The sequence below is a fragment of the Corvus moneduloides genome, chromosome 3, assembly GCF_009650955.1.
Source record: "Corvus moneduloides isolate bCorMon1 chromosome 3, bCorMon1.pri, whole genome shotgun sequence".
In the NCBI taxonomy this organism is placed as follows: domain Eukaryota; kingdom Metazoa; phylum Chordata; class Aves; order Passeriformes; family Corvidae; genus Corvus; species Corvus moneduloides.
The window spans coordinates 57,168,603-57,185,255 of NC_045478.1; the positions used below are offsets into that span (position 1 = coordinate 57,168,603).

General features: G+C 37.3%; 1 protein-coding gene across 3 annotated transcripts in view; it reads left to right on the top strand.

Annotated features, from left to right (window-relative positions):
• The window catches only part of LAMA2 (laminin subunit alpha 2), a 346,447-nt gene that overhangs the window by 126,559 nt on the left and 203,235 nt on the right, over positions 1 to 16,653 (top strand). For all 3 annotated transcript variants that reach the window (XM_032101660.1, XM_032101662.1, XM_032101661.1), the window contains exons 8-12: positions 38 to 216; positions 1,891 to 1,990; positions 10,303 to 10,463; positions 14,023 to 14,163; positions 15,591 to 15,764. In XM_032101660.1, the coding sequence (XP_031957551.1) occupies positions 38 to 216; positions 1,891 to 1,990; positions 10,303 to 10,463; positions 14,023 to 14,163; positions 15,591 to 15,764 (755 nt within the window). The remainder of the gene's footprint in view (positions 1 to 37; positions 217 to 1,890; positions 1,991 to 10,302; positions 10,464 to 14,022; positions 14,164 to 15,590; positions 15,765 to 16,653) is intronic.

A 16,653-nucleotide genomic window follows, 5' to 3' on the forward strand; every position in this document is an offset into this window, starting at 1 on the left:
TGGGAAAGTATTTGCTAATACTTCCTTTTTCTTTTAGCATGCAACTGTCATGGGAAGACTGAGGAGTGCTACTATGATCAGGATGTGGCAGACAGAAATCAGAGTTTGAATATCCATGGAGAGTACATTGGGGGAGGAGTGTGTGTGAATTGCTCGGGCTACACCAGTGGCATAAACTGCGAGACCTGCGCCGACGGCTACTTCAGGCCAAAAGGGGTAAACGCCTGCTCCCTCGTCCCTTCGCCGCAAAGCCCGGTGTTCAAACCATCACTGCAGCAGGGCAACAGCTTACGTTATTAAAAAGAGTTTGGAGTGCCATTTTGTGAAGGTTAACTTCTAAATCTGATGGTGCAGCAGCTGCTTTTCACAGCTGGAAAAGTATAAAAGTTAACGCTCACAGAAATAGGAAAGTGAATTGTGTTGATCTGAAGGCATGCACTTGAGGTCATGGCCCCCAGCTAGTATTTCAATCTAATTTAAAGGAGGATGTGGTCCTGTAAACAGAACTTTTGCCTCAGTAATGAATTTCAAGTTTTGTTATCAAAGTTCAAAGAAATACTGCTATATTTGATATTGATCAAAGAGAGACTGTAATTTCTGTTTTTAAAATGCAGTGTAGAATTAATAGCCACTGAAATTCTATAGTGTTTCATGAATGTCTTTAAATTTCAGTGCACTGGAAATTGTTTTTTGTATTTCATCATATAAGACTGTATTTTCATCTAAGTGGAAGCTGTCAAAAGTTGAATCTTATATTAGGTTGTACTGTCAATATGGGTCATTCCTGTGCTTTAGACAGCTACACTATTAGTGTGTGCTTGAATTGCTTATATTTCATCTGTATATTTTCAGTTGGGTAAATAATGGCCCTTAGTCTGATTGGTGTTCAATCTTCAAACATAGAAAACATCAGCAAATAGCAGTAATTACGTTTTCCCTGATAGACTGGATTTAGCCTTAGAACTTAAGAAAAGGAGTACTGAGAACTGATTTCTTCAGCAGTAGGGCACTTGATTTTTCCCTCTGAATCAAGTTATCATCCAACTAAAAGGAATTTGATACATATATGTGTGTTGGTATAGCATGTTTATAGTATATGTATGTACCTAGTTCGTGCACAACTTCTAATTTATATTCCTAGTTTGATATTTGACCAAGGTTTGAGTTTGGTTGAGGTAACCTTTCAAGAACAAAAGGAAATTGTTCCATGGTTTAATATTCACTTTTCTTCAGTTACTTTTTGGCTCTCTTACTGACTAGCTAACTTTAGTTAGTTTTTTGAATCATGTTGACCAGAGCAACTGATCTGCTTGTCAATATTACTTTGGGAAGTAAATGCTTAAAATCTACTTCATTGCAGTTTTTGAGTTTAATTATATAAGGTTCTGTTACAACCTCTACACCTTGTATTTTTTTAGTTGAAAACATATTTAGATCTAAGTCACAACGTATTTCTAAATAAAAATCCAAAATGTAGCTTTAATAGAATCACAGAACCTAGAATCATTTATGTTGGAAAGGACCTCTTATCCAACCTTTAACCTAACACTGCCAAGTCCACCACTAAACAATTCCTTAAGTGCCACATCTACACATATTTTAAATGCCTTCAGGGATGGTGACTACCACTTTTTGGGGCAGTCCATTCCAATGTTTGACAACCCTTTCTCTGAAGAAACTTTTCCATAATATCCAATCTGTGGTGCAATCTGAGGCCTTTTCTTCTTGTCATAGTATGCATGGACTAAGTTTATCAGCTGTCCCATTTTTGCTAAAGTGTAAGCCACCTACACAGAAGTCGTTCTCTCCTACTTTTTATTTAAGATGTAAATAAAAGTTTCCAATTATTGAAGGTAAGGTTTTTTCCTTCTAAAACCTTTATTTTTGTAGGTACTGCCAGATAACCCAAATCCATGCCAGTCGTGTTCCTGTGATCCAAATGGGTCTTTAAATGATACTTGTGTCAAGGATGAGAAACATATGGAAGGAGGTAAGATCCCTCAAATACAGGCATATTAAAGATGAAGATCAGCAATGGTCAAGGAAAAGCTGAATCACATTTTTGATATCTTTAACAAGAAAAAAAAAAAGGGTTGATTTTGGTTTGTTGTGGGTTTTTTAAAATTTTACTCATGCAAACAGTAATCCAATGGCATGGTTTTTATTTTATTTTTTTTTTTAATTTTTTTTTGAAACTCATATTCCCAATTTGCTGAGGCTTCTTTCAGATTCATGGCTGGGAAACTTGTGTATGTTTGGAAGAATATTCCCAGTGGAAAATATGGAAGAATTTTGGCATTAAAATTAAAGAGCTTTCTTCTTTTACAGAGATTACAACTCATGCAACAATAATGTTTTAATATATTTTAATATATTTTCCTATCTAAGCATATTTCCATTTGAAATCTAAAAATTGTTCTTGAAAGGTATTTATTTGCTTTCTGTATTATTCATGTAGGATAGCAAGATGCTTACCATAGCTCTGCAAAAGCTGTGTTCACAAAGACAATAAACTGTTAATTGGGCTTTGAAAACAATGAATTGCCATACTTTTTGGTTCTTTCATTGTAAAACATCTGAAAATATTGTAGGAAGATAACAAAACTCTAGGTCAGTTCTTAAGAGGTGTATAAATTGGGCTAATTACAATCTATTGATGAGATGTAGCAATCCTTTACAATAGAGATCAATAGAACATAAAAGCACCATGGCAGAGATGCAAAGACAGGGCCCAAAGGTATAAAATCTATGTAATAACCATGTACTGATTGCATCAGTTCAATAAAATGATACTGATTTACTGTCCCAGTGATATCTCTGGTGGGTTGATCTTGGCTGGCTGCAGCTGTCCACCCAGCCACTCTCTCACTGCCATTCTCGGCAGGACAGGGGCAGAACATAAGATGAGGCAGCTCATGGGCCAAAGTAAAGACCAGGAAATCATTTGCCAATTATCGTCCTGGGCAAAATAGACTTTACTTGGGTAAAATTAATTTACCTTATTACCAATTGAAATAGATTCAGATAGTGATAAGCAAAGACAAAAATTAAAAATACTCCTCTTCCCCCACCTTCTTTTTTTTTTCCCTCCAGACTCAACCTCACTTCTTTATTCCAGACTCCTCCTCTATCTCCTCCCTCACTACCACAAGTGATGGTGAGCAGGAGTCATAACAGTGGTCATAACAGTTCCTTCTGACACTTCTTCCTCCTCACACTTTTCCCCAGCTCCAGGGTGGGTGTTTTCCATGGGCCTACATCACGAAAAAAATTTCTCTGCCAGTGGTTCTCCATGGGATGTAGTTCCTTCAAGAAACATCCAACTTTTCCTTCATGGGCTGGAGTGTGGATATCTGCTCCAGCCTAGAGCTGCAGAAGTATATCTGCTCTGGAGCTTCTCCTTCCCCTTCTCCATTCTCTGACCTGGCTGGCTGAGGTGCTTAGCTGTGCACCCTGTTGGGACCTGGCTGTGTCTGGCACAGAGCAGCCCCGTTCTTTTTCTTGCAGAGGCTCCTCTGCAGCCCTCTCCCCACTGCCAGCATCTGGGCATGGATACCCAGAGCAGTGAGAGACAGTACGAGCAGAAAAGAGGATGAATCCCAAAGCTGGCAAAAACACAGCAAGACTCTGCAATGTCTGTACCAAGACTGTGGGTGAGATTAAACAGGTTACAGATGACAGTGCAACAAAAGAACCTCTCAGATTGTGATTTTGAGATGGGGAATGATTAATTCAAAAAAATGTGATGTCCCACTTGCATGTTATGCAGCTGCTTGCTCTCTCACTCCTGTCGCTGCTGCAGTCTCTCTTTTCACACCTTTGCTGGCCCCTGGTGTGGGTCATCCTCCTCGGGCCTGGCAGCTGATCAGCACTTAACAGGCTGACAGCTCCTCTCTCACAAGAAGAGGGAAGCAAAAAGATAGAGACATTTTTCCATCTTCTTTGATTGTCAGTAATGGTGTCCTTAGGAGCTCTCAAAATGTCTTATGCATCTGAGCATTCAACAGATCTAAACCATCTCAAAGTTGCTTTCTAAATCTGCTTACACTTTTTAAATCTGACAAGGTGGTACCATGCTTTGACACCTTGCTATGTCTCCTTCTGCCTTTTTAGTGCTCTGATCTTCTTTCTGGCAAATTCTTCTCTTGCCTCATTTTTGAATCTCTCTAAGAAGAGAATTAAAACTCCTGTTTGGAACATTAACTGTGTCTTTCTAGAAAATCAAGAAACATGTCATGCTAACATGTTGAAGATAACATCTCCAAAATTGGATTATCTTTTAATGTTTTGCCACCTTTTACTTTTATTGCAAGTAGACAGTCCTGCACATCTGGCCCCAGGCATTCCAAGAAACTGTTGAATGCTTTAGTTTCTCCAGTACAAAGAACCAGAGTTCTTTTGTTCTCCTCACAAAATGAAAACTCTCATCTTTTTCTGTCTTGACTGTAACCAGCTTCTCCTCATCTTCCTGAAACTTAACTCATGCTGATGCAGTTGGTTGGAGGCCTGTTGCTTTTGAGCATGTTAGAGTATTCTTAATTTCTGTTGAATCAGCTGTTTGTAACACATGAATTAATTTTTTTCATTTACTCCTTTTAAAAACCCATTGATGTCTTCTGTTTCCAAGTTATTTACTGTATAGCTTATTGTGTGTTTGAACACATATGTGACAAGCATGAATGTTTAGGTAACTACTATCATATATTGAATTCCCTCCCCAAAGTAGTCCATGCATTTGTTCTCAGTTGTCTGTGTCGTGCCCAGTCTTGGAAGTCTAGTGACAAGTGGACACTGCACTGTCTAGACAGTGGCCAGAGGATAATTTTGATATATATATTTATCTTATTATTTGCCTATTTTAAGACCTCAACAACAAAAATAAGCCAGCTCTACAAATATCTGGGCGTCATAGCTATTCTGCCTGCAATGGTCTTGTTCTTTGCTCTTTGTTCTTACTGTTAATTTGCGTTTGTTTTTACTTCTTGTACTAAATAAGGTTCCGACACATTAGGAAAACTGTTTACTTCTTGCACATTATGTTTGTTTATAGTTCTTGAACCAGTCACGTATTTGTGACTGTAATGCCTTATTCAACAAAAAAGACACAATAATGCCAGTTGAAAGGAAAAGCCTTTCTAGTATTTCTTTTAAGAAAAGATTGTTGTGGTAACAGAAGTGGTTGTTTTAGAATCACAAGTGAGTCTGGATACAACTTTTAGCCAAAAACTATTCTGAAAGCAGATCACTTCTTCCCTTTTTTCCTCTCTCACATTTGTGTACACTGATAAAATTCTTCTTGCTGCATACTGCTCACCCTGCGTAGCAGTTGGGTTTGAAGCACTGGTGAGTGTTCATAAAGGAAAGGCTGGAAAGCAGGATCTGTCTGAAGGAATCTATCTATTCACTAGTGAACCAGAAGGAACACTCTGGATGGGTTGAAATACATCTTAGGAGTTGCTGGCTAGTTGTTTGAGGATAAATTATTTGCTTGGTGTAGGATGGGAATATGCTTTTTAAATGTGTGTTAAGTAAATGCTTTGAGAAAGTAAAAGACATTAAACTACAATGGAAATACGATAGTAAGGAATATCACTGGGGATATAATCTTCTGAACAGTTCTAAAGTAAAATAAAGCTGGAGCTGTACATTCTGTGTTCTTGAGTACAGTAGGTAAGCAGCAATTAAAATGGAAAATTGTAGCAAATACTATAATAACTGTGGTGCATTGATGAAATGCATCAGGAGGATTTAAATAACTGCATCCTGTAGTCATAATCAGGTTTTGCTAGATAAGAGCAGGGCATAGAGAAGCTGCTTTTTAATGTAGTATTCATTGTTTCAGGAAAGAAAAAAATCTTGTTGTATATTAAGTGTGTATAATTTCCATTTTGATCAGCATAGTATAACTTTGTCCTCATGTGTCTCAGTCAATATTCTAGAATCAAATATTACTATTCTAGCTTGTAAAGTGTAGTTTTGGTTTTGAGTCTTCAAGAATGCTTTTAAAATATTCTTTCACAGCAATCCTATATCGTATGTTAGTGAGCAATATAAAAAAGAGGACTTGGGATCAATCATAAAATAAACTGATGAAAAAGCCTCTAGGTTTGGTAACTGCAAGGCAATAATTTTAAAACTGAACTTTTCCACCTGTATTCAATTCATCCTAATAATAGCTAAACTTGACCATTGCTGATATTGCAGTTTTCCATACAGAAGTGAAGGTCCAACCATTTAGAACTACTCTCAACTCCAGTAATTAGGGTTTTCTCCGTGAATCAGTACTCTTATTTCAAGCTCTAATGGCTAGATTTTAACAAATAGCCATTTTACTTGGCTTTTAAGCACCTGCAAGAACTGAGAGGTTTGGAACCTGGAAGAGTTTTGTGGCTCAGTCTTCAGGGCATGCTATCATTTTTTCTCCTATTCCTTCTTTATGTACAATATAATCCCAATGACAGATGTTTATTTTTGCTGAAAAGTGTCCTCAGACATTTTAGGATAAGTAAGATCTAGACATCTTGATCTTTATTCAGGCTTTGTAGTACTTTGCGCAGCAAGCAGTCCCACTGACTCCCATGAAATTATTTTTGAAATTTATATGCTGTTGAACAGGAGTGAAAATGACAGGAGGCCAGTCTTAGGATTGCAGGGTTTTTTAAGGGTCTGGTGCATGCTTTTGCACGCATTTATTTTTGTGCAGTTTTGAAAGACTGCTAGGCTAGGTAAAAACTAACTGGTAAAACTCATATTTCAAGATGACTCATCCGCTAGGGTACATTTTGAAAGCCCCTGTATGCTGAAAGGACAGAAACTGATAATATGCAGGGAGAAAATAGGGAATAATAATATCTGCAGCAAATAAAGCCCCATTCAAACAAGACCTATGAAGTCATAGACCGAAAGCAAAAGATGTCCTTCTTCTGAAATACCAGTTAATTACAACAGAAACGAGGCAGACCTGAAACATCTGTCCTAAACTGAAATTTAGTTAGACTGTTGGCATAATGTACATTAAAGATGCACTACAGCAGCCTCATCAAAAATAACCAGTGGACACTGCGAGGAATTTACACGCCGTGTAACACAGGGAGAGCTGAGATCTCGCGAGGGCTGTAAATGAAAGAAGGCATGGAGCCAAATCAAGTACACAGAGTAACTGTATCAGCAAGCGTGAGAGCTGGAAGAGTGTATGACACGTAGCAGTCTCCTGCCTTCCTCTCTCTCATGTGGAGTGTGAGGTGTGCTGATAAGTGCTCTGCTGAGGTTATCCATACCTCTGACTGCTGTGTAAGAATGGGGCAGGCCGGGCTGGTGACAGTAGAGTTTTCAATAACTGCATAGAATGGAAGAGCAGGAGAAGGGATGGTTCTTGTTGGGGAGCTAAAAAAAAATGGACAAAGTGGGCAATGGAGGAGAGACTGTAGATTTAAATGACCATTTGGGAGTTCCATACTGAGACATGTAATTGAATTTGAGCTTGCTGAGACTTCATTTGTGAGATATCAGTTCCTGAAGCTTTCAAATGAGATGGGCTCACATCTAAAGAGTAGACTTGCCTGTCTTTTACTGCTGAACCCTGGAGTATAGCTGGGTATTTTCATCTGGAAGGAACAAAAGTTTCTCTGTTCCAGATTGTCCAGTTAGGATGTATTGACCCAGATTACAGGAGCTTGTGGCCTGCTGTGCTGTGGGGCCTTGATGGTAGCTGTTTGAGAGGAGAATAACTCAGAAATTTGAGAATCAGCTGAGCCAAAGGCATCAAAACCCATGGAGCACATCACTTTGAGATAGTAAGTAACAGAAATTTCATGCACTGAAATTCTGTATATAATTAGGACAGATCAAGAAGGTGACAGTCATTAATGATGTGCTACAGGAGATCAAAGAGGCTGCAAGGTTAGAGTAGACAGATTGAATTTCACCTCTGTATAGATTAATAGATAATGTAATTTAAGACTCCTGTAGGTGGCTGCTTCTTCAAATAGCTAGTTAGAGAAGCCATAAAAAGGAGAAGCACCTCTGGATTTATGCATGAGGGACTGTTTTAAAACTCTCCTCCTGAATGGCAGTCAAATTCAACATTCTTGTAGGAATGAGAAAGCCTCCCTGAAAAACAACTTAATCAAAACAAGGAAACCTATAAAAGGAAAATAAAAATGAACAATCCAAGACTGCTAATGGCAAGCTTAGGGTTTATAGACTGCATATTAGACATTCAGAGAAGATGCATTTCTCTGGTTCAAAATTATTCAAGCAATGCCATTAAGCTAAAAAAATCTATTTAAACAATAAAAAGAAACTCACTGAAAATCAGAAGTTATTTCCAACTGAGGATAATAGAAAAGAATATAAATTGTGACAGATTCTAGAAAGTCACTCTTAATAGTAAGTACCCATATTTTAAGGAATAATTTACAAAATACTTAGATATTGCTAAGAAGTCCTTATTCAGATAAATCAGAATCAGACTGCTAGAGATGCAAATGCAGTAGGAGTTAAATATGGCTTAGGTGTAATCAAGATATAAATGGACACCTCAAGAAAGAAAGGGACACAGCAGAAAAGCTATAATAATTCTTTTTAACAGTGAATGGAGTAGCTCAGGGAATTTCCCACTTGGGAGTCTTTGTTCATGGGGACAAGTCAAAAGAACTGCCTCAAACAGAAGTGTCAGGTTTAAAGCAAGCTGATAATGCAGAATCAAAATTTGTCAGGCATGTAGCATATTTATCCATGGCTTCAGGATGAATTGAGTAGTTGAAAATTGAGTTGCTTGAGGCATTATATATAGCTTATAATATTTTTAAAAACAGAAATTAATTTTAAATAGACACTGTTTATCCAAAAGAAAGACAGAGTGTTCCAAGAAACTAGAATCAGGAAGTCTGGTTTCTGTTCCAAGCAAATCACATACAATAAATGATTTATACCATTTCTGAAATGTGGCAAAAATGGGCAAAACTCAAGACCAGGGGTTTTATGTAGAGGACAGTCTGCCTTATAAATATGTTTGAAAGATTAAATGAATATGTGAACAAAGGCTCATTTGATTAATATTGTATTTTGATTTTCAAAAGGTTTTGACAAGATCTTTTACCAAAATCCACAAAAGAAAGTGTAATAGTATAAGGAGAAAAGGTTCTTTCATGGCTTAGTACTTGGTTGAAAGAATAAATGGACCATTTTCACAGTGATGATCAATATGAACCGTTGGAAATATTCATATTTAACCTGGAGAAGGGATGAGTAGGAAGGTGACAAAGTTAGCAAGTACAAAATCTTTCAGCATAGAAAAATGAAAGAACTGCAAAATGTTCAGAAGGATTTCAAGATAGTCAGTGGCTGGGTAGTAAAATAAATGATGAATTTTTGTAGCAATTACAGAAAAAGTAGAACACTGAGAAAAGTAGTTCTACTTGTACAGTGATTACAGTGATTTCTGAATTAGGCACTACGGGTTGTGAAACAGCTCTTGGAATTACCTCGGACTGTGCCTCAGGTCTGTCAACTCAGTTGTGTCTCAGCCGTGGTCAAAAACATCAACAGGGCCTAAGGAAATGTGACTGTTTTTTAAAAAACAACTGAAAAAAAATCATCAGAAAAACCAACCAAACCAGTCTACACTATGCACTCCCTTCTTAAGAAATTTATTAGAACTGGAAACAGTGCAGAGAAGAACAACAGAGGTTTTTGGCCACACCAAGCAGTTTCTCTGTAGAGGTATTGAGTAGGTTTAGGAATTTGTGGCATATGAAATAAAAATGTCATGTAGGATATGAGAGGTATATTGAAATCACAGATGACATGGATAAAGTGAATGGTTACTTGCTCTTTTCTGTGATATGACTATTAGATGGCAGTAAACAGAGATTTAACACACATCAGTGTGTTTTCTTTCACACTATACAAGGCTAAATGTGGAACTCCCTGCTAGGGAGCCTTATGGATTCTGAAAGTAAAAGCATGTTGAAAGGCCTTTAGATGAATATAATGGAAGAGAAGGTTTTCAGGGACTGTTAGATCCAAGGAAGCAGGGATAAGTTTCAATTTTCAAGATTTCTAATACGCAGATTTCTGGAAGCTCAGAATTCAAATCACTGTATACATGCCCTATTCTTACATTGTTCATTCTTACATCTCTCTCAGATGACTCTGAGTTAAATAGATGGTGGTGTGAGCAACAGTAAACACCCTAGTGTTAAACCTACCAAAGGTGTTGCTTTGAGCACTGTAACACATATATCTGACAATAATAATGAAAAATGAAATATATCTCATGTTTTCTCCCTCTTCTCGTAGATTTGTTGCCTGGTTTCTGTCACTGCAAGACCGGCTATGCAGGAGAAAGCTGCAGTCAATGTGCCTTGGGTTATACAGGATATCCTGAGTGCCTGCCCTGCAACTGCTCCCTCGAGGGCAGTGAAAATGATGACCCCTGCATAGGTCCCTGCATCTGCAAGGTATGGATGTCAAATTCTTCTGAGCCATAGAAAGATATTGATGATACTGCAATTAATGCTCTTTTTTTTATGCCAGAGCATTCCACTGGTCTACCTAGCTCTGTTAGTATCTATGTTAGCCACTTCTCACAGAACACTTGTTCTTGGTCCTGTAATATCTTAGGTAGTCTTGTGTCATCTCAGAACTCACTGCAATCAACATAGTTACCTAGGAGCTTGCTGCCAGTCATACAAGTCCTTAGAAATCTGTAATGAACGGATACTTAAGAAATCTGTGCATCATTTGTTTCAAACTCCATCCTTATCTACTCAGAAATTATGTTTACAGTATTGTGGATTCTAAAAGTAACCCATAAATGTCACTCAAAAAGAGAAAATGAAGTGAACAGATGATCTATTAAAACAAGAAAGTTGCCTTTTAGGAGTACTCATTACTGATATATGGCATTCTTTCCTGCCTTAGGATGGTTGTTTAGAAATCTCTAACGTTTAAAAAACCAAAATCTATCCTTTCTGTAGGAAGCATTTCTTAATTTCTGGGAAGAATATTTAAGAGCGTTTTTCTCTGTGTGCCATTGTGTACCTCCATCAAACTATGTCTTGATATTATATTGAAATGAAAAGCATTTTAAAGCACATGTATCCACTTACAAAATACCTAGCTGTAAGAAAAGCTTTAGAAATGGTTGTGCTTTCTAAGTCACAGTCTAGTGAGTGACCATGAATATGCCCAAAGGACAGCTTACTGTACTGTGGATCAATTTTTCTGTACTGTACTTGTGGGAATTCCCTTCCAAAATTTCATTAACAGAATTAGTCACAAATGAGAATTTAAAAATACTTATATGACATCTTAAATACAGGAATGTGCAAAAAATGCTTCAATCTCATGCTGCGGACACACACAAAGCTCTGGTTTGACAGCTGAATAGCACTGAAATCTACTTAGAGAATTAACCTTATCCTCACTTTATGTAGCAGCCACGTGCTTTCTGTCAGAAATAAGATCATCAATATCACATTTCTAATTACTTAGCCATCAAGTCTAGAAGATTATAAAAGGGTGATTTTGCTGTGTTCTGGCTTGGCATTGAGCTTTGATGAAGGTGTATTATGCTAAATACCAGATAACTATTGCTTAATGACTCTTATAATGTTATTGAAGTAAAGCCATGACCTGTTAGTACACGCAGACCAAAATGAACAATTAAGGAATAGAAATAATTGTTCCTATTCCAGAGAGTTCTCATTATATGCACTTTTCCCTCATTGTTCATCTTTTGTCTTCTTTGTGCTCCTCCAGTCCCTTTTTAAGTGCTTGTGGGAGAAAAATGATACTTTTTGTAGATAGCTGAGAGACAGATGCATACACATTTATTTTCACTAGCAATCTTCAAATTAAAATCAAAGCAGAGTATGGTCAAAGGGACACTGAAATCATCAGATTAGTTATGCTCCATATGAAGAATAAAGTGGGATGTCTGGTTAATAGCAGGTCTTAGGAAAAATGCTTCCCTTCTTTTAATCACATCTTTCAATTACCTATGATGAGCTGTAAATTTGCTAAAGATAGTTTTCTTGTAAAGGAAATAGCTGAAAAGCAGTTCTTACTGTAAGCAGCAAAATGCAACTAAGTGGGCGTTAGATTGTTATCTTTATCACATTAACTAGAGTAAACTAAAATACAGAACGGGGGGGCAACTATAAAGGCCTTTTTTCCTTAATTATTGCAACTTTATGAATGTATGTCGTCAAAGTCTCATCTGTGGATAGCTTAATACTGCACTGAAAAGTATTGAGAAATACATGGGGTTGCAGAAACATTGTTTTATTTGCTGAAGAATAGGTTAGATTTCCTTTCCAACTCTGATTTTTATTTATCTATTATTCACTGAATTTGCTGCCTACTCAATAGAATTCTATAGGTTTTACTCATAGATGATGTTTGTGACTGCAGAGTGGGCAACTTTGCATTTAAACACATTTGCTTTGGAGCTCTCTTTTTATTTTCCTTTTCCCACTCTGCATACACTAAGCATATCAACATGGTATGAAACTTTTGGGACTGGTGTTCGTAATTCTAGTTTCTTAAATAATGAGTGAGAGTATCTCTGTGCCCAGATGGTGCCCTCATTACTTTGCACATGAAGCATGAGTAACCAGTTGATTTTGACATACCTATGGCAGTAATATGAATTGATAAATCCCAAGATTTCTGGTGAAAGTGTAAAAATGCCAGTCTTGAGATTAATGAGATGTTGAAGTTAAATGTAATTGACTGATAACCTAGAGTTTTATTAAAGACACTTGTGGTTTGTTTAATAGTCTCCATATTATTGAAGAGGAGTATAGAGCACAGCAGTAGAGACAGAGCAAAGATACTTTGCTACACATATTGTTACTGTAAAATTAGTGGTGAAAAACCTTACTACATTTTTATTGTATCTCCCTTTTTGCTGGTCATTGCCCCTTCCTGCACACTGTCTCTATTTTCTCTTGATTCATGCATTCTCTATCACTTTTCCCTATACCTCTACCTGCTTTGCCCTGCTTCTTCCATCTTGGCCACATCTTAACCAGGAGGCTATCAAATGGCTTTCAGTGAATTTACTTTGGAGCTGTGTATTTTGAGCTATCCTAGACTACACAGTGTAGGCAGGGTTTTTATGAGGTGTTCATTCTCCGCTGATGCTGAGCCAACAGATTGCTCCTGTGTGCATACCACAGAGAGCTGTCTCCAGGGTTAAAGAGAGTGTGCATAATACTTCTGAAAGGGGAAAAATTTCCTGAGCTATGTTGGAGAAAATACTGAATTACTAAGCCAGCACCATGTCATGAGCCTCTTGCAACATATTCCTTGTAGAAAACCTGGCTTTAATTTTGCCTATAGGACAAATTGATTTATAGCATAAGATAGTGGGATTTAATGCACAACATGAGCTTTCTATGAAAAATATGATTACCAAATGCTAAGTTTAGAATAGCTCACATATATTTAGTGCCTGTCTTTCTGTAGGGTACACGTTTGCAAACCTGGCTGCATGGCTGGCAAACACATGTGATAATGGAAAGAAGTACAGCTCTTTTAGCACTCATATATATCCTGAATTCAGATACTGATGACAGACCTCTAAAAAACTGATACTCTGAATGATTAGTATGACTACTGCCATGTACCGGTAGTTTGCATCAGTTGGATGTGCATGATTTTATCAGTCGTACCTACATACTGCTGTTGTAAAGGTCATAACATTGTGCCATACTTCCTTGCCCTCTGAGACTCTCAAGTGTAAAGGATATAAATTAGATTATTCCCTGAAATAAAGTATATCCATTCGTAGAGAAGAAAAATGACAACTCTTTAATGTCCAAATTTGTCCTTTTATTTACATGCAGCCACATAGTACCTTTTATTGTGTAAAGGATTTGCTACTAACATTCATAAATAAGGAAGTCTTTCCTATAAATGTCTTTAGAGTCCTCCTGAAGAGTAAAAAGCCAGTAATCTCTTAATTCTCATCTATGACAACTGAAGCAATACTCTAATGTGCCTTTCCAGGAACACGTTGAAGGAGAAAACTGTGATCGTTGCAAACCAGGTTTCTTCAATCTTCAGCAAAATAATCCCGAAGGCTGTGAGGAATGCTTCTGCTCTGGGAAAACAAATGTCTGCACTAACTCTCACTTTACCTACAGAAGTGTAAGAAAAAGAATACCATACCAGTACATATAATTGCTTTTGTGTGTTGTCACTGACCATTGTCACTGTGTTTCTTCTTATTAGAAGATCATGCATGTTCATTATGCCCCATGTGAGTTCATGTTCCTTATGGGTCCCTTCCAACTGGAGCTATTCTACAATTCTGTGATATTTTTCATCTGTCCAAAAGCAAATGTTTACAAGCTTTGTCTCTCTTCTTTGTGAGAAAGTTCTGAAATAGAGCAGTTAGAACAGTGAAAAGCACAAAAGAAGCTATAACAATAAAAAATGAAGCCACATGCATAAACACAGTCCTGGAATGTGCATGTATAACAACTCCTGAGTTAAATGCATCCTATCCATAGGGCAACCTCTTTTCCAGGTAATTATTAAATTTCTAGACCTGAAGTAATTAAGAATTTTGAAACACTAAATGTACAGCACACAGCTTAAGTAAGAAAAAGGAATGCCTTGCAGGGGCATTTTGAATGCATTTCTTTTGTATGCTGCATTCCTAGGAAAGGATGTGAGAGGGAGATGAACCTACTGTTCTTATTTGTACTGTAGAAAAATGTCTTTAGCCTGCAAATATACTATAAACTGTAAATTAGTTCTCAAAGCCCGGACACTGATTCCACTGAAACGGATGTATGCTACATATTCATGCCTGTAGATTGAGTTTGGGAAATGTATTCCAGGTCTACTAGCTCCTGATTTTGGCCATATTGTTTTGCTGGAAGTCTGCAAATAACATCATATATGTCTAGTGTTCTTATTTACGTGCCAGCAACTTGGGAAATTTTCCATTCCATGGCTGAGCTCATTTATTGTTCTGCTTGTATCCAGGCTCCAGAAACCATCCTTGTATGAACAGTGTGCTCTTCTCTGATGATTCATTTCTAGTTATGGGATTTCAGAAATTCAAGTTCTGGTGCTTTCCAGCACCAAAAAAAGTATAAAAGTATAAAAAGTATATCTGAACTTGTAAGTTTTAAGGTTTTAGCATTGAAAATTATTTTAAATTATGCTGCCTACAGCAATCAGAAAATGTATATTCATTTGTCAGCTCATCTTCTGTACAATCTGTGACTGATACTATTTATTGAAAACTTGCATAGTATTTGTATATGTATGTTCTTGCACATATGTTTATATGATAGAATTTCCTTCTTGCTCTGAGCCATGAAGCACAGAATGCAAATACTTGCAGTTATTTCAAACTCAGAAGTTGTAACTCCCAGTCACATACAATAAGAAGTGTTTTCTGTTACTACTTTGTGTTTTCCATGGTTCCTACACTGCTGTTAAACCCAACCAGTTTTTTAAAAAATGGAAGAATGAGAAGCTGTGACTATTGAAATGATTGGTGTCCTGATTCTTAATGTAATGTGAGTTTTATTTATTTATTTGCCTTCCTATCATTATAGATAGAAGACATGAATGGTTGGTATCTGAGTGACTTACCAGGTCTCATCAGAGTTATCCCCATGCAGAAGAGATTTGATGGGCATCAGCAGCTTAGCATCAGCAACGTGATTGCGCAAAAATTACTGCCACAGATTTACTATTGGAGTGCACCCAGTTCTTATTTGGGCAACAAAGTAAGTGCAGACGATACCAGCCTAAACACTAATTTTATGTATTGAGAAGAAAGGTAAGGCTCTGAAGGGGGGGTGGAACTGAGGTTAATAACCAATTAAATTGGTTAGCTATTTGACCAGAAAAATTGCAAGCAGAAAGGAATCACCTGTGTGGAATATCCACGTGAGGCAAAAAGTTAGGTAGAAAAAGTTTAACTAAGTACCTTTAATCTTGAGCCCTCTTTGGTCACCTGCTGTCAGGTGTTAGAGAAGTCCAGATAGTTCACAGCATTGGTTTTTGAATGAACTAGCTGGTGTGTGGTTGAGCTTGGCCTGTTCTCTTCCCACCTTGTCCTCTGCTTTGAAAACCAGTTCCCTCATCTGCTTTTCAGAGATGCAGGTTGTGTATCAGATGTTGTGGGGGTGTGTTGCAAAACTTTAGTGTTTGTCGGGAAACTTGTGTGTGGGGATCTCTCTGCCCTGGAACTCAGAAAATGCTGTGGTGACAGTTCTAATGCATGTATTCAAGTCTGCATGTATCTAATTGTGCATGTACACACATATTCACACCCCACAGGTTAATACCAAATCCACAATACTTCCATACTTTTTAACAATACTAATATTTTTTCATGAAAATCTCTTTTTTTTTTCCCAGAGAGTAGATTTGAACACTGAATAAGTCTTAAATGTGAAGAAAACTTAGCAGCTTTCCATTTACTGTAACCCTGATTATGCTAAAACTTATCAGAAACGCTAACACTGATGTATTTGAGCACGTTTTCCTCTGTAGTCTCTTCAGGCTAGTCAACCTCTTATTTATTTATTTCTTCCTGTTGGCTGAAAGTCAACATGACAGAAGGTAAGTGAGCACATTGAAACTAAATAGCTTCATTCCGAAGAATTGGGC